Raw genomic sequence first — 21,173 nt, 5'->3', positions numbered from 1 at the left:
CATTTTTTCTTTGAACTGATCGCATAATAGTTTCAGACACTGAACCTGAGCTTTGGCTGAGTGACGCAGACGGGCGCAGACAGGGTGAACTCCCCTGGAGTGGTCAGAAACCCCCCTGCGCTTGCAATCCCCTTTCAGGGTGCAGACGAGTTCATGGGGCGCTGCATTTGCAAGCCCAGCCTGGTGCGCTCGCCGAGACTCTCCTGGTACCCGGTCGTCAAGGCGAACAGAAACGTCGGCGAGCTGCTTGCTGCCTTCGAGCTGATTCGGAGGGAGAAGGTGAGCTCCTCGTCCCGCCTGCGGCTGTGGGGCTGGGTTCTTCCCTTGGGGTCTCTCAGCACCCGGCAGGATCATACCTTTGCTGGGCGCTGTGTTATGCCCGGCTGGACTCAGCTTGCTGGAGCAGCTCTCCGGTTGCCTGTCCTTGATTTCGCCAGAGGAAGGCTGCTCCAAGGAGACGTGGCTGCGGCATTTGGTGCAGGCTGCAGCAGCCGGGTGCTGGGAGGCATCTCGCAGCGCTAGAGGGACAAGGCTCGGTGCAAAGCAAAGCCTTGGCGGCGGGGCTGCTTGTCAGGGAGGTGCTGCTTGCGGCTTCGCCGACCTGGCCGGCTTCGGTGCTTAGCTCAGAGCCTTGGCACCTTCGCGCTGTGCAAAGAGCCCGGCGCGTTCGGCCCCGAATCGCTGCCCTTTGCTCAGAGCACAGAATTAATTTCCGGAGGGGATTTATGAGAGCTCGAGCAGGCGGTTACTTCTCTAGCAAACGGCCGAACTCAGCGCTGGCTATTCTTGCAATGAGCCACTGGGGAGCGAGGCTGTGCTTGGGAGCCAGCCCAGGCAGGAGAGGCTCCTCTTCGTACCCCGTGTGCTCTCGTTAGCTTCCCACCCTCGCTGTCTCCGTGCACACACACGTTTTTCACCTCTGGGTTTTCCACCGGCCTCGGGGGCTGGCTGCTGCCCAGGTTTGCCTCTGTGTACATGGAGTCGAGGGCTAATTCTCCTCTGGCCATTTCTCCCTCCGAGCTCCAAGCTGCTAATGGGGAAGGAGGGTCGTACAGCTCCCCCCGGCGCTGTGGGTCTCAGCTCTGCTCCCGTGAGGATGTTCCCCATAGTGCACAGTGCTCCTGAAGGGGGGGGTTAAGAGCTGCTGCCCAGGGACGGGGAGGGATGAGCCTTTCTGCATGTCCACGAGGCTCCTGCGCGGTGGTCGGGGAAGGAGCAGCCCTGCGAAGCAGCGGGCTGGGCCCTTGCCCGGTTTGGGGCGCTGCCGCGGCCAGCAGGCCCCCCTGCAGACGCCGACGGGGAGCGCAAACTAAAAGCGCGTGTGTTTGTTCCCCACAGCCGGCCGTCCATCACATCCCCGGCTTCGAGGTAATGCCGCCCTTCCGTCTGCAGCGCTCGTGTCCCGGGCGCCTCGTACCGTCCCCTCCGGCCCCCGGCCTGCAGAGCTGCTGAGTCCCAGCTCCGACAAATGCTCCTGCGCGGCTTCCTGCGTGGATCCCGTCTGTAGCCCTGCTTCTGCTTCCGCCTCCAGGAGGCAGTTTGTCCGTCCGCTCTTAGGACAGGACAGTCCGCAGGCAGAGAGGCTGATTTCCTTTGGCTGACAGTAAAGAGAGCTGGAGTGACTGAGGCATCTCACTTTTGACCCCTAAGACAGGGCAAATAAAACCCATTCCAGATATCATTCCTTGGCACATTTCCTACCCTGCAGCCCTGCTGAGCAAAGGCATTAACTGATACTAAAGTTAACGGTACTGATTTCTTCTCAAATGGTGGAGCTTGTGCCCTTCCCAGAGGGGAGACGGGAACTTGGAAGTGTCCTTGAAAGTTGTGGGAGACCCTCCTGACATGAAGCAAACCAGGCACGCACAAACCCTGGTGCTTTCCTGCCTTGCGTGTCCTGGTCTCAGCCCCTTCCAAGGAGCTGCTGGGGTGGTGCAGAGGTGCAGGGAGGGAGAAGTTTGGTCTGGAGTGCATAAAGGACAGTGAGGAGTGAGCAGAGCTTGTGCGCAGAAGATACGGCATGTTTTTTATCTATGCATGTCCTCAGCCAGACTTAAGAAGCGGTCAGGAGCTAGATTCCTCCCCCACCCCCAGATTTTTTTCTATTGATATCTGTTGCAATTGTAAGCCCGAGGGTGGGCTCTGGGTGAAAACTGGTCTGATTCTGTATTTTCCTTCTCTTTTCCAAACAGAGCGAGCTGTCTGCCAGTCTGGATGAGGTGAGTCTATAAGATTTAGTTGTCTCTCATTGGGGATGTAGTTAAAATTGTGCCCCAACAGGGTAGCCACTTCTTTTTGGATGAGTCAAATCAATAGCATCAGGATTTTAGTAACATTAAGGATCACCGAAAGGATGGGGTAGCTGGGATCTGTGCTTGACCCAGTAGATGTTCCTGGTATCAGGGCACATAGGGTAACATTTAAGCCAGGTGTAATGTGTGTGCATGAGATCTATTAGTGTTTAACCCCTGCAAACAAAGCACGCAATAACTGAGGGACTGTGCTGGCCTTGGCTAGACCTCTGCTCCAGCTAAAATCCTCCTCTGATAAGAAGGTGCCTGGTCCAAGCAGAGTGGAAATCACAAGGTGGTTGCATCTGGAGAGGACTCCGGGCTGTGGGGTTTCTGATGGGGATTTTGGCTATGGGACTTGACTGGTCCCCTAGTTTGGCCTTCTGCAGGAAGGCACCTGACTGGTGCTTGGCTTCGTACTGCTGAGATGCGGAGCTTGACTTTGTTCTTTGAACCCTTGTCAGTCCAGGGAGTAGTTTCAGTGTGTTTCAGTTGCAAAGTCCAAACCTTGCAACTTTTCATGGGAATTCGGTAGTGTTTCATTCAGAAAAACACATGTGTTGGAGGGTTTCGGTTACCCTGAACAAAATACCTTCCTTGGGATCCCAAGCTGCTGGCTTGGGCTGCCTGTCAGACTTGCTTCTCAGACCCTGTACTGCCTGCAGAGCTGATTGCTCTGCACCAGCTGAACAGACTGGTGTCAGGGTAGGCTGGTATCTTGGAGAGCCTGAAGCACGGAGCTGAGTGAGGGACATGGTCGTTTGGGTATCGTGGTGACCACAGGGCTCAGTTATCCCCAAAGCCTGGGAGACAAGCTACGAGAGAGCTGGGGCATGTGTACAGCCTGGCCACGTTTCCGTGACAGAATGGGTGGGATAAACACATTTTGGCAAAATGGGTTTCTTCCACCCAAATAGCCTTTCCTGACAGGGGAAATGCTGCTTTCTTTAGCATAAAGTCTGCCCTTTGCTGACCCCCATTCATTGCCTTTGGGAAGGGTGTGGGAGGGCTCATCTGTGTGCTCTGCATGGGCTGAGACGGTAACCATCTCTGCTTTTTCTCCTCCCTTTCTTGCCACTGCCATTTCTGGAATGGGCACTCCACAGCTCTGCACCCCTGCCTTGTTCTCCGAGGGGCTCCTCCAATGGGTATTTTTATATTCCAACACTTGACTCTCCTCTCTTGCTCCACCTTTGCCCTGGAATCAAGCAAAATCCCAACAGAGATTCTCAAAGAGACCAGCTCCGTGAGACGTGGCCTGTCCTGGCCTGGCCCACCTGCCCTGCAGGAACCCCGTCCAGACCAACCCACTGAGGTCGTGTGTAAAGAATACACTGGCCTGAAGTCTCCAGTGCCCTTAGCTGTAAATTACAAGCCCTGTGGAAGATCAGGCTTGTGCTGTTGGTGATGTACCTCAAGGACTGGGCTGGCACTAGACTTCCTTCTACTATGTTTTGGTCTGGTGTAAATAGGAGTAGTCTTTTGGGGCTAGATCCCCTCCAAGCATTTGCATTGAAGCCTCCCGTGAAATGGCATGGCCCAGCTGTGCCATGTGGGAGACACTTCCAGCTGCTCTCTCAACCAGCCAAGTCTGTGTTGACTTTCACTCATCTTTCTTCCATCCCTGTATGAAAGTCAGGGTTGGACTAGATGGTCTCCAGGGTTCCCTTCCACCCTGATTCCCCCTGAGTTGTCCTCCAGCCTGCCAGTAGGCCCCACATGCCTTTTCATGGACATCTCTTCCTTCCAGTCTGCTGAGAGTAGGGTCTGAGTTGAGAGCTGTCTGGGAATTGCTTGTTCCCCACTACCATGCTGTACACGCTAAGTTGTCTCCCTTCACCTGCCTTGTCCCCAGGACTCTCTGATCATTTCTCTTCCAGTATGGTGAAACATTTAATGCTCATTCATTCAGCTGAGATTCAGGAGAACCAGTGTAAAGCAACTAGGAGAACAGCGGGGATGGAAAAGGACTTAGAATGGGCTAGTGCTAGTTGAAGGTGTTGCAGCGTTAGGAGCCAGGCACGCGCTGGTCGGCTTTCAAAGCTGCTCTTGGACAGGGGAGGGATGGGGGCAGTCAGGACCTCTCCCTGCAAGGCTGCCTGCCCTTTTGCACTACAGATTTGCCAGAGAATGGACTAACTGAACTGATCTTTAGTCCAATGACCATGAGGAAATGCAACACATCATTTGCACCAGTGAAGATTTAGGTGCCCTGTTAGGGGAAAAGGTACCCTAATGCTATGGAAGGTGAAGTTGGGGAGGCCACAGAGTTTCCATTAGGGGCCTTTTAGGGAACAGACTGCACAGATGTCTCACAGGGATTGTGGGATGCATGAGCCAACCTTGGGGTTTGGAGATGGGTTGACTGACTTCTCCAGCTCTGCATTTCTGTTATTTCGCGTGCTGGGAAGCATGTAATTTGCTGAGTACGTCGGTGCTCAGCACCATGTGTGAGTATAGCCTTGAGACCCATTGAAACAAACAACTTAAACATGTTTAAAGCTAGGAACTCCCTTATGGTATTTCACTAAATGGGAATAGACTGAGGCTTTACTTGGTTCAGCCCGTGCTTAGGCACCTTGATGTGCTCAAAGTGCTAATGTTATGGGCGGCAGACAAAAAAAAGCCTGGGGGTAGACCTTAAAGGGCTGTCCAGTCTATCCCTCCACCCCAAGGCAGAACTGGCTCATGTTCATCGTGCAATGTCTGATTTAGGAGCCTGAAATTAAGAATTTAGACAAGCAGGTGGGTTATCAGCAGTGTGGAGCACCCAGACGATGTTGGAGATGCCCCACACCTCTCCCCCGTGTCCCTTGTGAGGTCCCAGTTTCCCAGATAACCTTCCCTCTCCCCATCAACACTATTACATTGTGGCACGTGCCCCCCAGTCCCGGGGCTTGGGGGTGCCGCGGTGTCGTTGTGAGCACGTGGGCAGCCTCGGTGGGGCTGTGTACCCCACATTTACTGGCTGCCCCCCGCAGGAACCCAGACAGCTGCCCCAAAGGGAGTTAGCCAAAGTCTTCAGCTAACAAGCAGCTTGATTCAGCAGCCACCACCAATTGCCAATGAAAATTAAAGCTTAGCTTCTAGTATATCTAACATGCCACCATGAAAAATCCCTTTGTAGTGCCTTTATATACATATACATATAAACCTGAACCAATCCTATACTTGAAATATATACACTCAATTTAATGCAATAATACTCGAGCCTGAAAAGAATGCTCGTCTCCTAAATTGGTTCCAACTGCCCTTGGTTGAGGGATGCATTTTTAGAGGTTTTGTTCTCATTCCTGCTTTTTCGGTGACTCTGAACTCAATGATCAAGGTCAAGAGGAGCCCAAATGCTGGAAGGGCTCAGAGCCATTCCTTTGAGAGCAAAAGTGGAAGTCTGGCTCCTCAATTTTCTCCTCCATGAGAGCAAAATTTTGAATCCCTCACCTGTCATGCAGATTTAGTCTCACCCTGAAGGAAATCTCCTTCTGTCTACACTGTGTGCCGACAGCTCTGTCCAAGCACTGTCCTGTGGCTTGCAGCTTGGCAGCTGTCGGGTGAAACTGAAACTGAGCTCTTGGATGCAGCTAACGAGCAGCAGCCACCTTCCTGCTGCCAGGCGGGATGCTAACCCTGCGCCCACAGCTTTGTCCCCGTCACCACGTCTGATGTCCCTGGGGAATGGGTCACAGCATCCTGCTACCTATCCAATGCCAGGAGTTGCATTTCACTAGCGCTAACTCACCTACTACTGCTGCTTCATCCCCTTTCTTCATTCCTTCCCCAAAACTGTTTCGTAGTGGTCCCTCATGGAAGAGATGCTGCCTAGGTGCTCTTTGGGGAGGAGATGAGTTGCACAGAGAGAAGCAGATTCTGGGGGGCGATGGGCTTGGTGTCACAGCCTTGCCTGCTCTGATGTGCTCTTTGGACATCTGCTCTCCCACAGTCTGCCGATTCGGACCTGCCGTACCCCCCGCCCCAGCGAGAGCCCAACATTTACATGGTCCCCCAAGGAATCAAACCGGTGCTACAGCGCACTGCCATCGAGGTAAGTGACGGGGACGGGCACGGGGAGGCTTGCCAGCTTGCAGAATAAAAGCAGCCTGATGGTGTGTCGCAGACTGTGTGCTGCTAATGGGAGGGGGGATGAGGTCCAGAAATAGGATCCAAGACAGACTTCGTGGATAAATAGTCCAACGCAGTGCTGCAAGCTGGTTCTGCACATGCAGATATCAGCCCCAAAATGCCTCTTTAAACCATTATAACAGAGCAAGCTTTGCTCTAGGATTGCCCTGCCTGGAAAACCCACAATTTCCTACTGGATATAATTGTCTCAATGGACCAAGTAGGCTTCCATTTTATCTTCTCTTTCTAGTACACAACTGTCACTGGCTCCTGTTTTCCACCAGGGCATCCCTCAGTGTAGCCAGGATGTCTCGCTGGGAAAACAAGTCTCACCAAGGTGGGCATTACAGCAACCAAGTCTTAGGGCAGAGCATGGCCCAGAACTGTACTTGCTTTTCAGACAGACAGTTTTTCTCATAGCTGCATGATACTTGCCCAAAACAGAGATGCTCCATTAAGAGATGAGCAGTTGTGGACCTGATGTATTGGTGCATATAGAGAAAGGTTTGCTATAAGGGCTGGCTTCTCCCAGCAGCAGCTGACCCGCATGGGTGATTCAGCTCTCCTTCATGGTGGGCCAACTTCAGGGTTACCTCTGCTGCTGAGGAGCCTGGAGGTGGGCCTTTAGCTCAGTCCTTGCTGCCTGTTTCCCTCACGCTATAGATCCTAGCCTGGGGGCTGAGGAACCTCAAGAGCTACCAGCTGGCCAGCGTCACATCGCCCAGCCTGCTGGTGGAGTGTGGAGGCCAGCTTGTGCAATCCTGTGTCATCAAGAATGTCAAGAAGAATCCCAACTTTGATGTCTGCCTGCTCTTCATGGAAGTGGTGAGGACACCATGGCCCCACTGTACTCGGGGTTGTAGCAGAGCTGGTTGGAAGGGACATCTGGGAGTCCCTAGTCCAGCAGCCCTCTCAGAGCGGGACACGGCGGTTGTTCCTTTAGCTGCCTGCCCCAGTAGGGATGGAGCAGGGGAGGCTGCAACCGGTTCAGAGGCAGTGGGGGCAGAGAAAAGTTTCCGTTCCTGGTTGATTAGGGCACAGCCGATCTCTCTGAAATGGCCATGCAGAATATTATCTTCCTCCTCAACCCACTGGCTGAAATAGCCCACCTTTTTGGGCGGTGATATGGGTATGAGGGACACAAGGGAGAGGTGTGGGGCATCTCCAACATCTTTTGGGTGCTCAGCGCTTCTGATAACCCCTGCTTATCTAGATTCTTAACTTCAGGCTCCTAAATGAGCTGTGGTAGGGGCTTATGTAGAGCATAGAAAATGCACCTGTGGTGAACCTGGTCCTGTCCTGCTCAGCCTTAGTTCATTCTGGGCAGGTGCAGAGCTGTTGCCCCCAATATCCTGCGCAGTTACATGTTCCCTTCCCTCTGCCTGCAGCGTCTACCCAAGGAAAGTCTGTACAGCCCCCCCATCATCGTCAAGGTTATCGACAACAGGCCGTTCGGCCGGAGACCCGTGGTGGGGCAGTGCACGATCCGCTCGCTGGAGGAATTCTACTGGGACCCCTACGGGGAGGAGACGGGCGGCCCTCAGGAAGAGCCAGGTACGCCGCTGCCGCGAGCACCGCCGCCTGCTGCACCCGTTGCCCCTGCCCCGCTCCGGGAGGAGCCGTGGGGTGCTCTCTGTGTTGCGCTGGGTGCTGCTGGCTCAGCCCAGCTGGAGCCTGAGGCGAAAGGGCTGGGTGGTGCGAAGGAGTTCAGCTCTGGGGTCTGCTGGTGAGCGGGGCTGTCCCGCAGCTGAGCTGTCCGGCCCGCGTGAACATGAGCTTTGGCCGGTGCAGAGGCCCTGAGCATGGCTGAGATTGCTCCTTCCAGCGCTCTGCAAGCGTCATTTGCCCATGGGACGTGCCAGGATGGGTAGGGGAAGCTGGGCCCGGAGAACATCTTCAGATCCACAATTAACTGCATCTAGACACACTCCTGTGCGGACTGAGCACATCTTTGAGCCTGAGCCCCGGTGTGAGGCTGTTGGGTGCCTGATGTGACACCAGGGGACAGAAGTGCAAGCCCAGCTGTCCCCCTCCGGTGTGGACCCTTGTAGGAGGGTTGGGACTCAATTCCAAGTTGGCTTGGCTTTGCGGTCTCCAGTAGCTGGACGTCCATGTGAGGTTTGTGCTGCTCTTGTTGCAGATGACGTGAGCCTCACGCCCAAAGACGACGTTCTCATTGACATCGATGACAAAGAGCCTCTTATTCCTGCCCAGGTATGGAAAAAATCACAACAGCGGAAAGCAATGGTTTCTTATTTTGCTTGATAGATGAGACACAAGTCTTTCTGATGGGGGGGGTTATCTGGTTGTAACCTTCCTTTTGCAGTTCTCGCCTCTGTTTTTACTCCCCTCCACCATGTCACAACAAACAACCAGAAACTCATTTGTCTTCCTTATGTTTAACCCAAGGTGTCAGATTTGATTTTCCCTGTTTGAGACAGCAGCCTGTCTCCATGCCAGGCTCTTCTCTTCATCCCGTCTTCTTTGCTCTTAAATGTACGGTTTGGTTTGTAGCTGAAAAAGGTTTGCTCTCACCCCCTGCAGGCTCTGCTGTCTGTATCTCTTGGAAATGGTAGTCACTGCCCCAAAGCGCGGACAGTCGTGAAGGGAGTTGCCCCAGCACTAAGGAAGGTGAACCAATACTGCCAGATGGGACAGTTTGCCCAAGGTCACGCTGGAAGGCAGTGGCAAACGTTGCCCAAATCTCAATCACTACCAGAACCGTGAGGCCAGTTCTCCTTTCCCCAGTTTTACTCCTTGTTTGCAGGATGCTTTGCCGCTTTCTGAGCCGCGTGCTGTTTTTAGCAGCTCCAGTTGCTTTCCCAGGTGCGCGATGGGGACTGTGGTTGCCCAGTGTCCCGTGGCTGTGGGAATGGGACATGCTTTAGCAGAGCTGAGGAAGGAGGGATGTGTTGCTGCTGTTACCAAAAGGAAGCACTTACATGCCATGAGTTTGGGGGGACTCAGCCAGAACGGGGGCTATTGATGTTTCCCATTTCTGTAGCCCTTTCGGTTTCTTTGCCAGCAGATACATCCTCTTTGAGGCAGGGACCTGTCAGTGCCAACGTGTGTGCGCGTATAATGTGCAAATCTGTCGGTAAGCCCGATTGCTGAGGAGCAACAGAAAGTAATGTCAAAGGCATTTGGTGGAGCCTTTTCAGAGTCTCCTGGGTTTTTCTTCCCTTTGGTGTATTTATTTAACTTATGTCTGTTTTAAAAGCTTTGGGTGCTGCATGGCACCTTGAGTTGGAAAAGCCTGGGTTGCCTGTGACAGATCTGCCTCACGAAGCGTGCCTCTTGTCTCGCCTTTCGTTGCCCCTGAAAGCAAGGTGTATAATTTGGGCTTCCTCTGCTTCTGCTTCTTATTCATCTTGCCTTGGTGGCATTTCTGTGTTTCTAGTTGTGAGGACTTCGCTGATGGCTCCAGGCCATCAAACATTGGTGACTGTGTCCTGAGGCAGGCTCCGATCGGGATCCTGGTACCAGACCCTCCCCTTGAGATTAGTCCTGGTTCCGATTTGGAGTCGGCGCCGAGCCCCTCTCTTTACTGCATCTCCCATGCTAACGTGTGTGCTTTGTATCGTGCAAATCTTCCCAGCTGCGGGATAGGCATTGCTTAAGGAGGAGTATATATTACACGCTGCAACCTCTGCCCAGTTCAAGTCTCCCAGGCTTTGGGCTAAGAAAAATCAAGATTTTGCCCAGTTTTTGGTGAAAACTATGTGTATGGGACTCAAGCCTGTTGCAGTCCATTTGCAGTTGGCCCTGCTTATTCTTACCTATCCCATGGACTGATGAGATCCAGGTTTGCACTTGCAGACGAGGCCATCCTATAGTCGTCTTAAATCAAAGTGAGCTGGCTTTTTCTCATTCCTCACCAGTCGTCAGGACATCTATGTGCTCAGCTCCTTTGGAAACCTGGCAGCTTTTATTAGGATGCTTCAGTATCAATTGGGAACTGGACAGTGGACATTGAAAACATTGGCCTGGGAAGTGCGATTAAAAGGGAAAAGCAGCTCAAGACAAAAAATAGTACTGACAATCTAATTGGCTTTCCATTTGCTTGCCATTTGTGGATTTGTCTTAACTATTTACAATTACATTTCATCTTATATCAGTAAAGTAACTGGAGCATGTCTTCAGGGGAAAAAAAAAAAAAGGGAAAAAACAATCAGAATTGAATCTTGGAACAGGAACCCTCACTTTTATGAGTAAAAAATCCCCTCTTCTAGTCTAGCGCAGAAAGCACTTGAGAAAAAGCTGGGGTCTCGGTGAATAACACGGGTACGGAGGATTGGGGCGCTGCAGTGAGCTGTGCCGTGCTGGGCATGGGCTGTCCCTTTGCAGTATAAAATGCAGCTGATGGGACACAGCACCTCTGCAAAGGCTTTGAGACCTCCTGCCGCAAAAGCTCTGGATGAGACGGATCCTCAGGAAGCGATCGGGACGTGGAGGGAGACGTTGGCCCGGCTTGCCGCCCCGGTTCCCGCGGCAGGAGCGCACGCGGAGGGAAGACGCCCGGCTCGGGGCGGCCCACCAGCTTTGCAGGACCTCTCTGCCGGGATGGCTGCTCGCCCGACACCGGTCAGTGGTGGGACCTGACCTGTTGCAATGGCTGGGCCACAAGACGCGTGTGCTTGCAACGAGTGGATTAGTAACACGGAGCGAAAGGCGCCGCGGGAAGGTCCGGCAGAGCCGTGTTGTTGTTGGCAGGCGCCCTGCGGCTCGAGCCGGGGTATCGGAGCGATTTCCTTCAAGCATGTCCTTCCAAAGTGAAGCCTGAGAAATAATCTGATTAGGGAACTTCTGTTGTTTGCCTGACTAGGATTTCAGCTGGCTGTTTGCCGGCCTCGCCGAGGACGGCATTCGCTTTGGGCGAGGGGAGCGGGCCGGTGGCGGTAGGATGGTGCTGCGGGGATGTGGTGTGACCTGGTGCTGGGAAGGCTTCAATGGCCCTTCTCCCCTTGGAGGCTGGCCCGGTGTTCCCGGTGGGATGGGGACCGCCTCCCCTGGGAAAGGGATTTTTGGCCACCCTCCGGAAACCCAGCAGCCGATGGACTGGTTTTGCGCCTGCAACTCCAGCAAACTGGAAGATGTAATTTCTTAATTTTTAATAGGAAAAAAAAAATCTATCCAAATTTCATATTGGATGGACCAAAATGTTTTGTTTGACACAGTATGAAATCTAAAATTTACAATCTCCCCCCTTTCTTTCTTTCTTTTTTTGGTCAATTTTTGGTTAAAAAAAAAAAAAAAGTTGCATAGCAAAGTTGAAAACTGCCCTCATAATGATGTTGGAAAAAAAAATCCTGCATCACTTCGGACATAAAATACTGCCCTTTGAAAACATCAGAACTGAACCTTTCCGCACTTCCCCGCTGTCCTATTTTTCTAATGTCAGAACTATTTGTTAAACGCAACTGATTTTATAAAGCATTTCTTTCCATCTGACCTTCGTTTGTCAACATTGTTTTCTCCCTCTGATTTTTTTTTACACCTTCTGGTCACAGGAAGGAGGATGCGGCTTTGGCTTTGATAGTGTCCCACTCGCTCGAGAGCCAGGTTCGCTCCTGCTGTTTCTCCCGTGACTTTGGTGGAGATAACAAGAGGGAAAAGTAATTCCTCATTGTGATCTCGAGGGGGGCAAATGGCATTTCCCGTGCACTAGGAGTGAAACCAGATGAGAGTTTCTTACCATTACTGGGCAGAAAAACTGGGAGTTTTCCTTCAGTGTTAACACTGGAATAGTCCCTTTCTGCAGCTTTCCAGCAGAGAAGTTCTGGTTTTCCATAAAGATTATGAGGAACTTCTCAGTGCCGCCTCCCTTCAGCATTTTCCAACGCTTTCTTTCTGTTTCCCAATGGAGAAACATTTCAGAGCCCAAATTTTCAATCCAAGTTTGCTTTTTCATTGCAAAATAATTTTATTTATCCACAGGGCCATTGAAAGCTGTGCCATGTGCCGAGCCCTGTGCGCGTGCCCGGCCACCACTGTGCCATGGGTGATGCCACCAGCCCTCTTGCTCTGCTTAACGGGAATCCCTCCACACTGGTTTTCCAGCAGCTTGTTATTCTGATCGCCACCTTCGGACACTTCCCTCATTTTGCTTTCTAGTGAAGAAAAAACAAGAATGGTTTTCATGTTAGTTTTGTAGCAGTTTGTTTTCTTTCGGTCCTTTCCCCTGAGCCCCGTTCATCACTTTCCTGTTTTCCCCAGGTTTTGTTGCACCCGGAAGTGAGGGCAAGGCAAGAAAGAGAAACCCAGGGCTCACATTCTTTTTAAATTTGTGTTCGAAAAATGGCAGAATTTCAAATATCTTTTGGCTTTCGCATCTTTTATTGCAGTTAGTTTGGAAAAGAAAATGAAAAATCGTCCTTCAAAGCTTTTCTCTATCTTTTGAGCAGCGCTAATTATGAATGTGCAAGTTGGCGGTGAGGGGTGTGCAAGCCAGGAGTTGTAGGTGCTGTGTAGAAACGTGCACTAAAAGGACCAAGACGTGGAGGTACTGGTTGACTTTGAACCGGCCACCGGGTTTCGGATGCAATTAGCAGCAGGCTCTTGGGGCTGTAGCGCTGTTCAGGCTCCTGGAAGTGCGAATCCATCCCCGTTGCTGTCTGTGGGTGTTTTCTGTTGAGCTTCCTGTGTTGGATCTTCTCGTTTACACCAGCACGGGAGTAGCCGAAGGTGTGGACCTGCCTCGGTGCTGCAGTTGTGCTTGGCTCCTCCGTTGTGGCGACCCTCCGAGTGGCTGGTGAAATTGCGAACAAAAATGAATCCCCGTCTCAGGTGTGGTTGTGGTTTCCAACGCATTGCTTTCAATGATCTTACCCCAACGTGGCTTCTGCTCTTTTTTTTTTTTTTTGTATAAATAAGCATAATATCCCAGCACTCTGGCAGAGACTGCGAGCCCTTCTGATGGCAGGGACTGGGACGTGCGTGGTCTGCGTGACTCTCTTGCAGTGTAAGGTGGATCCCTGCCGCTCTCCCTGGTCCCTGAAGCTTTGCTGAGCATCGTTTTGGGTCTTCACAGAGTGAAGTGCTCAGCATAGCAGAGGCAAGGTGATGCTGGGTGCCTGTAGGACTTAGATACCTGAATGTCTTTGAGCCTCAGTCTTCTCCATGGCTCAGTGGGGACAGAGAAGCTGGTGTCCTGCCAAGTTGGACATGCTGTTCTCATAGACTTGCCGGAAAAGGCCAGAGCATCAAAGGGAAACAACCAGTCCTCTCCCAGGGAGGAGAGGAGGTCTGGGACTCTTACAGGGGACGTCAACCTTGGGAGACTTCCTGAGCCAACGAGGTCTAAGGAGACCCGGCGCTTGGACCAGCGGTTCCTAAAGGATGGTGATTTCCCCACTGCTTGCCATAACCAAGGATGGTCTGAGCACATCTCTCCCCAGATTCACACGCTTTGGGCTGAGAGCGTTGCAGCCCAGAAGTGACCCTTGCAGGGCTCTGCATGGCCAGGCCCTCACCGGAGGGGGGGTTTCCTACCCATCTGGAGACAGAAGGGGCATTTTTGGAAGATGACGCTCAGCAAGTGGAGCTCCCATCAGGGAACAGAGAGTTGTTGGCAGCCGGATCCTCAGCGTTTCTCTGCTGGTTTTGAAAAGAAGCGGAGAGGGGGTGCTTGTTTCTCAGTGGAGGTGAGGACGTGTCACCACTGTGGAGCAAGGAGAGACGTCCTGGGGTCGGGTTCAGCTGCCTCTTCCTGCAGCTCTGCTTCCTCTCCGTGTTGCCGGAGCTGTGGGCAGCACGTGGCCGGTGTCGGCTTTGTGAGAGCTGCTACTCCGAGAGATGCCCGTGGGCCAGGTTTTATCCAGCCCTTCCTGAGTTTAACCTTGTTGATCCCGGACACCTTCTCTGTCTTGACACGTGCTCCCTTAGACAGGCGTGCGCCGTGGAAAAAGCTGCAGCGTGGGCTGATGCTTGATTTCCAGGAGGTGCTCGCTGGCGTGTGCTGACGAATGTCACCCCTTCCTTGGCGAGCCATGAAGCCGTCCGTGCATTCGGACGGGTGCGGGCGTTCAGGAGGCTCCCGCGCCGCTTCGCTCTCCCTGCTGTGGAAACGCAGAGGTTGTCAGTGCTCTGCGTGACTTTGGCTTTCACAGAACTTGCATGGTCGTATTAGCCTTGATCGTTTTGTTCGGAAATGTGCTCAAACTGGCCTTTGAGGACAACAGTTATTAATGGTAGCACATGCACGTTCATACAGATATACCCATGTATATGCACATACGTGTGCATACACACAGCTATAGAGCATGTCCCCATAAGCCTTTTTACTTCTGGAAACCTCTTTGGATAACCTAAAAAATTCTTCCTTCCCTTGCTTGCCCTCACAAACACATGGAAATTAAAACTCTAATGGGAGAGACCCCCGGCACTTGTTTTGCGTTAGCTCCCCAGGCTCAGACCTGGCAGGAGCAGAGGAGGAGCCTTCAACAGCTTTGCAGTAAGTGCTTTATTCCCCGAGACAGTTTTAAGCCTATTGAAAGCATCTGCAAACTCGGTCAAAATTGGGGAACAGTTTAAACTGGAAATGAAATGAAGGGAAGGGGCAAGGGAAGCCGGAAAGCCAAAACGTTCTGCTTTAGCGTTTTCAAAGTGAAAGACTTCGACGTTTACTTTCTGAAACAAACATTTCAGAAGCAAAACACCCTGCAAAGAATTGAGTTATTCAGTTCGACCTCATATTACTTCTTCTCTGTTTGTTTGTTTGTCTTTCCGTTTTTTTCCCCTTTGTTTGGGGAGGGGAGGAGGAGGGAGCTGGTTCCTGGAAAGCCAGACCAGAATTCCCACCATCTCCCTCCCTCACCTCCAAATTTTGGCCCCCCCTTGTTGCTCCTCCCGTGTCCCGCCACCCAGTATCGGACGCAGGCGAGGGTGACCCACGTGCCAGCAGGACCTGGGCTCTCTCGTTGGGTGGCCTGACACCTTTACAGCCCTCGGGTACCTCCGTTCCCGTTCTGCTCCGGCCGGGAGCTGCCTGCAAGGGCCAGGTTTTGCGGGTGAAGGGAGCGATGTGGCATCTCCCGAGCTGCACAGGGTGTCCCCGTCGCTGCTTGCTGGGCGATGGGCTCGTTCCTGGCCCGGGGTCTGCCCCGTACCCGCGACTGCCGGCTCCACCGCACGCTTGGCCAGCGGTGACCTTGGAAGCGGGAGCCGGGGCTGCTCCTCCCCGTGCATGGGTGTGTTTCGCTGTGCGACTCCCAGGCCTTCCCCCCGCCTTGCCAAGCCTGGCGTCGGTCCCTCCTGTGCTGGACAACTGGAACAAAGGAGCACTTTGTTGTCCTCATCTGAAAGGGAGAAAACAAACAAACGCAAAACCCCTCTGCTCTGAGGTTGCCGAGCGTGTTGTCCACCTCGTCCAAGCAAAGTGGGAAGTTCAGGCCGAGGTCTGTTTAGAGCAAGTCTGTGTGCACATGAACTGGAAACATCATGTTACTGAATAAGAAGAAAAGAAGCACCTAAAACTCATAGAAAAGAAATTTTTCTGTATAAAAGCGCTCTGACGCTCTTACAGGTCTCCTGGGCTACGCCTTTCTAGTTAACTCCTCTGGGAGATGCACGCAGAGGAAGGTTTCACAAGAGCTAAGCCTGCACGACTGGCTGTCGTATTTTCTGGATGAGCTTGGTGTGGACGAGCCCATAGTCCTACCTGCCCGGCACCCAGAACTGCTTCTTGTTATCAGTGGTCTTTTCCGAGTCCTCAAAATCAGAGGAAATAGAACAGGCAGGGCAATCACAAGATCCATCTGCGGTCCCCAGGGAGCAGCAGATACATATTTCTGCTGCTCGTTGATAAAATAGTCACATATGAGTCATCTAACGTACTAGTCACAAGCCACCAAAAGTCACATTGGCACCTGAGTGGTAACTGAGCCCTGGGAAATCTTTCTCCCGTGAAGCAGTTGTAAATGTGATGTTTTCTGCTTGATGAAAGCTCTGCTGCATTTCCAGTTTGATGGGAAGGTGCCTCTTGGCTCTGCTGGTAGAGCTGATGGGCAGCAGACCAGGAGGCACTCAGCAAAAGGAGGATATGCAATAAACATCCAAACTGTTGGGAAACAGGTCAAAAACAGTACCCAGTTCCAAAGCTGCCTCTTACTGCCTTGGCAGCTGCTCAGTATAGAACCTCTAGGATGGGTCTTGAATGGCCTCAAATGCTCTGAAGACTGGATTTGACCCAGCTTTTGGGTCTCTCAAAGTCACACAAACAGCAAGGTCAGCTGTTCGGAGTTGTGTTAGTGTCAGCTGGTTAATGTGGCCAGCAAAGGGCCGTGCTCGACCCAGGCTGCTCTTCTGTCCAGCAGCGGGGCTGCTGCTCGCCATGTGCTGCGGTGGGCTCTGGTCCGGTGCTGAGTCTGGAGATGCGCTTGAGCCTGGGAGCATGGGGAGGGGAGTCTGTCAGGGCTGGGTTGATGTTCAAAGCCAGCTATTTTCTTGTGGGAACTTCTCCATTCTCTCCTTTCTGCATCTTGAAGGAAACGTGCCGTTTAGCCCGTTCCGCTCGTATGAGATACGAGCTGAGTTGCAGCTTGCTGTCCAGGGTGGAAGGAAGGTGATGGCAGCTCCTGGTTTGCCAAGGACAGGCTGCACTTGTGCTCAGTGCTTTGTTTGTAGCAGACCTTCATCCTGAATTTCCTAATCCCTTTATGTTAAAAACACCCTGGGTTAGATCCCTCCTTGGCTTCTGCAATGAACTTGGCTTGCTGCATTTTCAGGCCCTTGGTGTTCACAGGCCGAGATGTTGCATTGGGAAATATTAACGGCGTGCTTAGCCTTGTCTGATGGCTCCTCCATGATATGGAATTTCCTAGTTTCTAGCTGTAGGACTCCCAATAATTCACCCACCTGGCTTGTAGGTGGTTTCAGCACAGATAAAGTCCATGGAGATTGGGGGACCCCCAATGACCACCGTGCTGTTCGAGCATGACGTTACAGATCATGCAGTGTGGTCAGTGCTAACTTGCAAGTCAACCAGTTGTCCAGTTGGAGGATGTTTGTGTTCAACGCCCTGTAAGCTGGATGCCAATAAGGACCCCTGGGTCTTCAGCCGAGCCAACCCTCTAATTTGAAAATTGCTTAAAATCCTGCCAGAGAGAGCAATCCGGGCTGGGCTCAGATGCATGCTGAGGTCCTGGAGATGGTAACCACCGCCTGCCAAGGTGGACATGTGCTGCTGTGGTGGTGCTGGGTAGGGAGGGCTATTACTATTTGAGCCCATGGGCATACCCACACCAACTGAGGGCGTAACTGGACTTTTTTTGCCTCCCAGCCAAGGGCAGGTCAAGGTTACGGTTGCAGGGACACGGCTGAGGGAGTGACAGGGTTAGATTTTGATCATATGCCTGAATGCTGTGTCTCTCAAGCTGTTGATTCACTGTCAACTTAGGGCTAAATTCACTTTAAAAAAAGGTGAAGAAAAGGGGAGAAAAGAAAAAAAAGGAAACATCAGTTTTCTTTAAGCTTTGATCTTCCTGAATATATTTAAGAAAAAACTAAAAGAACAGTCAAAACCAGTCCCATTTTTATGAACATTAATGAGAACTGTAGCCCAAACCCTGCTCTTGTGCTATGAGTGCCTTGTCCAGGGAGACTTCGACCTTATAATCCGGGGGGAGGGGGAAGGCTGCACTGATTGGGTTCATTCGTTTTATTTCTCCTAAAATGTGCTTTTGCAGATGTGTGTTAAACATTGTTTCTCTAACCCCCTTGGTAACCAGTCATTTTAATTTGTAGCTTGCAGAGGGCATGACCAGCTCACCATTAATTAACATACCAGCTTCTCGGTACCAGTTACATGTATGTATTGCTTCATTTCTAACTTACTTGTGTGATTGTTTTTTTGTTTTTTTTAATGAATGGTATACATATGTGTATATATATTTACAAATCTGCAGAAACTGAAGCATTTCTTTTTGTAAAAACTCCCTTTGCTGTCCCAGCTAAATGGCAATTCCACGTTGCTGCAGGTGCCTGTGTAGTTCAGCAGTCGTTTTCCTCCACGTCAAAGCAAATGAGGTGGGATCCAGGAGCTTGCTCTCTCTCAGCCTGGCGGAGCGGTGGTAGTTGCGTACGTGCCCAAGGTCTCATGGCTTCTTAGCAGCCTCTGGCCTCTCTATAGGTTGCGTTCAGCTGTTGACATTGAAGGGAGATGGATTTGATCCCGGGCACGGTGCTGAATGACTGTGAAGCAGAGCCCTTGTGGTTATTCTTAATGTTCCTTAGACCTTATTTATGCAGTTCAGCTGTCAGAGAAACAGAGCACGCTTTCTCGCTGTTCGCAGGACTAAAACACAAAGCAGCTGTGCCAGGAAGCAGCTCGGCTAAGGCGCAGGGGTAGTATCAGCACGGGTGGGTTATGAGCTGGCCCTGAGCGAGGCCAGGCTGGGAAGGAGGAGATGCCTTGCAGCAATTAGATGAGATTGAGGAACCGCTCCTCAATGTCAGGAGCCAGGGGTGAAGTGTCCAGCTCACTCTGGCAGGACCCTGATTGCTCGGTGGCAATGGTGTGTCCTGGGTGGCCGTGGTGGCATGTTTGGGGAAGTGACAGATGTCTGTGCTCCCCTTGTCCAGAGGCTGAACCTCCTGACAAGCCCCTGGCACCACCCTTGGTCTGAGTTGCCCTTAGGAGGTGCTGACCGGCCACGCGGAGGAGGGTGTTGCTCTGAGGAAGGCTTGGGGTCATAGGGTTTTTGGGGATGGGGGAGTCCCACAGGGCCTGTAGAGGTACCCGGGCAGTGACAGGTCACTCCTTGCAAAGCGTCTCTTGCTCTCTTCTTGCGTTTTTTACAAGAAAATCAGCTGCTTGGGACGTTCCCTGCTTTTGTGAGACAGGTAGTAAAGTTGCACTCCTTTCTTAAGGCTTCAGAGGAGCAATTCTTCTACAAGTCCCAAATTCAGCCCTAGCAGAGATGCAAACCTGACTCTTGATGCTGACCCATGAATTACAGGACATGGGGAGTTCCTGCCAAAATCGGTGCACACTCCTCCCGCGTGTTTTAAGCCAGAATTAACTGTGTCGCTTCCCACTTCCTCACTGGGATAAACACGGCGACTCCTTCCCGTCAGCCAAACCCTGAGCTGTGCCCGTGTGTTTCCGTCCTGGCGCATGAAACGGCTGCGAGTCAATCCCTCACCTTGGGAGGAAGGTCAGCTTGGAGGCGTTATTTATACTTATACAAAAGGGAATAGACTCCCTGTTGCATCTGACAGTGTAGGATCGAAGGAAAGCTGGGAAGAGCTTTCGCTCGCTGAAAAGAGTGAGTTAAAAATTGAGTAAGCAGAGCAAGTGGAGTTAAGAGGAAGGGTTGTAGCTTCTCATGGCAGTGGTAGCTTTTTGTATGCAGAAGCCACTGCGTGGTGTCTTTCTGGACAAAGAGGAACGCTTAGCTCCCAGCCTGGCTCTCCATAGATGTGGACTTTGTTGGCCCAAGGCACTTCTCTTTAGTAGCCCTGTTTCTCCTCTGCACCCACTGAAGTGGCTTCCTTGGTTGTGCAGAGAAGACAGATGGATGGCTGAGCTGAGCTGCAGAGTGTGGAAACAAAAGGTCCATAAATAGCCTCCCGCCTCTGTTCATCAGCATTTTTAATTTACGTGAATATGTTTTTGTTTTAGTTCAAATAAAATTTTGCAAAGGAAAAAAAAAAAAAGGCTGCAAGCCATTAATTTAAAATAAAAGCAACAGAATATTAGGCAGTAATAACCCCATTCTCCTGGTCTGCACCAGGACCCTACAAGAATGTGATTAAATATAATAAACCTCACGTTCTAAAGAGCTGCTGACGCCTCCTGGGGGAAACCATTCTGTTTTGGAAACCGCATCACCGAGCCGGCCCATGTATGTGCTCCTTCCTGTCTCCTTGTTCTTTATTGCTAGGGATCTTCGCACGAAAGCAGGATCTTTTGTTGCTGTGGAATGAGGCATAGGGACTGCAGCTGGTTAAATATTAGGAAAAAAACTTCTACAGCCAAAAATTCAGCCCAGTGTTGAGTGCGTGAGGGAGTTTCTGAACTCTGTCGAGTCCTGCCTCCTCACCGGGGCTTTCATGGCTCGAAGTAGCGGGAGGAGGGGGAACGCGACAGAAATTCGTGGACTTGCCCTTCATGGAGGGTCAAGCCTTAACATCAGTCTACCTGTCTCCTTGGTGTAGTCCACGTGATTTTTCTGTGTTTTTTCATCTCAAGTGTTTTGCCTATCTGCCTCCCCAGCAGCATGGCCTCAGCATGCTGAAAAACTTTTGAAAAACCCCAATTCCCAAAATGGCCATGGAAACTTCAACAGCTTTGCCAGCTGGACCATGAGACTCACCAGGGAGAGGTGATTGCCCTGGTGTCTGCTCTCTGTGACAGTGATCCCTGCACCTATGGGGTCCGTGTGTAAATAGGGCTATAGGTGAAGAAGAGGCAGTGGGATGGACGCTCCATTTCAGAGTTGCTAGAGCTGGTGGTTCATGCTCTGCCTGGAGCCTGCATGAATCCAAGCACTTACATTTGCAGTTTTTTATGACGTAGCTTAATTCCAGTTTCGTTTCCTTGGAGGTAGCCTCATGCACGGGATTTTTGCGAGCTGTTATTACAGAGAGCTCGAGGCAGTTCTGGTAGTGGCTTGAGCATCCCTCTAGCCCTCTTCCTTTGTGTGTGTTTCCTGTGCTGGCCTCGTAATTGCACGTGCTCTAGCTTTCCCCCTCATGAAGAAACCCACCCTTGATCCTCTTGCTTTTCCCACATCCACCCCATCTCCTGCTGATGTGGTGCTC

At 51.7% G+C, this 21,173-nt stretch overlaps 1 protein-coding gene across 1 annotated transcript in view; it reads left to right on the top strand.

Moving 5' to 3' along the window:
- DYSF (dysferlin) overlaps window positions 1-21,173 on the top strand; it is a 121,497-nt gene that overhangs the window by 52,017 nt on the left and 48,307 nt on the right. Inside the window, exons 33-40 of the mRNA XM_067298412.1 lie at window positions 139-279; window positions 1,339-1,368; window positions 2,193-2,219; window positions 6,232-6,333; window positions 7,074-7,235; window positions 7,799-7,964; window positions 8,551-8,624; window positions 18,153-18,215. Coding sequence (XP_067154513.1) covers window positions 139-279; window positions 1,339-1,368; window positions 2,193-2,219; window positions 6,232-6,333; window positions 7,074-7,235; window positions 7,799-7,964; window positions 8,551-8,624; window positions 18,153-18,215 — 765 coding nt within the window. The remainder of the gene's footprint in view (window positions 1-138; window positions 280-1,338; window positions 1,369-2,192; window positions 2,220-6,231; window positions 6,334-7,073; window positions 7,236-7,798; window positions 7,965-8,550; window positions 8,625-18,152; window positions 18,216-21,173) is intronic.

The sequence above is a fragment of the Apteryx mantelli genome, chromosome 5, assembly GCF_036417845.1.
Source record: "Apteryx mantelli isolate bAptMan1 chromosome 5, bAptMan1.hap1, whole genome shotgun sequence".
Taxonomy (NCBI): Eukaryota; Metazoa; Chordata; class Aves; order Apterygiformes; family Apterygidae; genus Apteryx; species Apteryx mantelli.
This window is presented reverse-complemented; position numbering and strand designations above follow the sequence as displayed.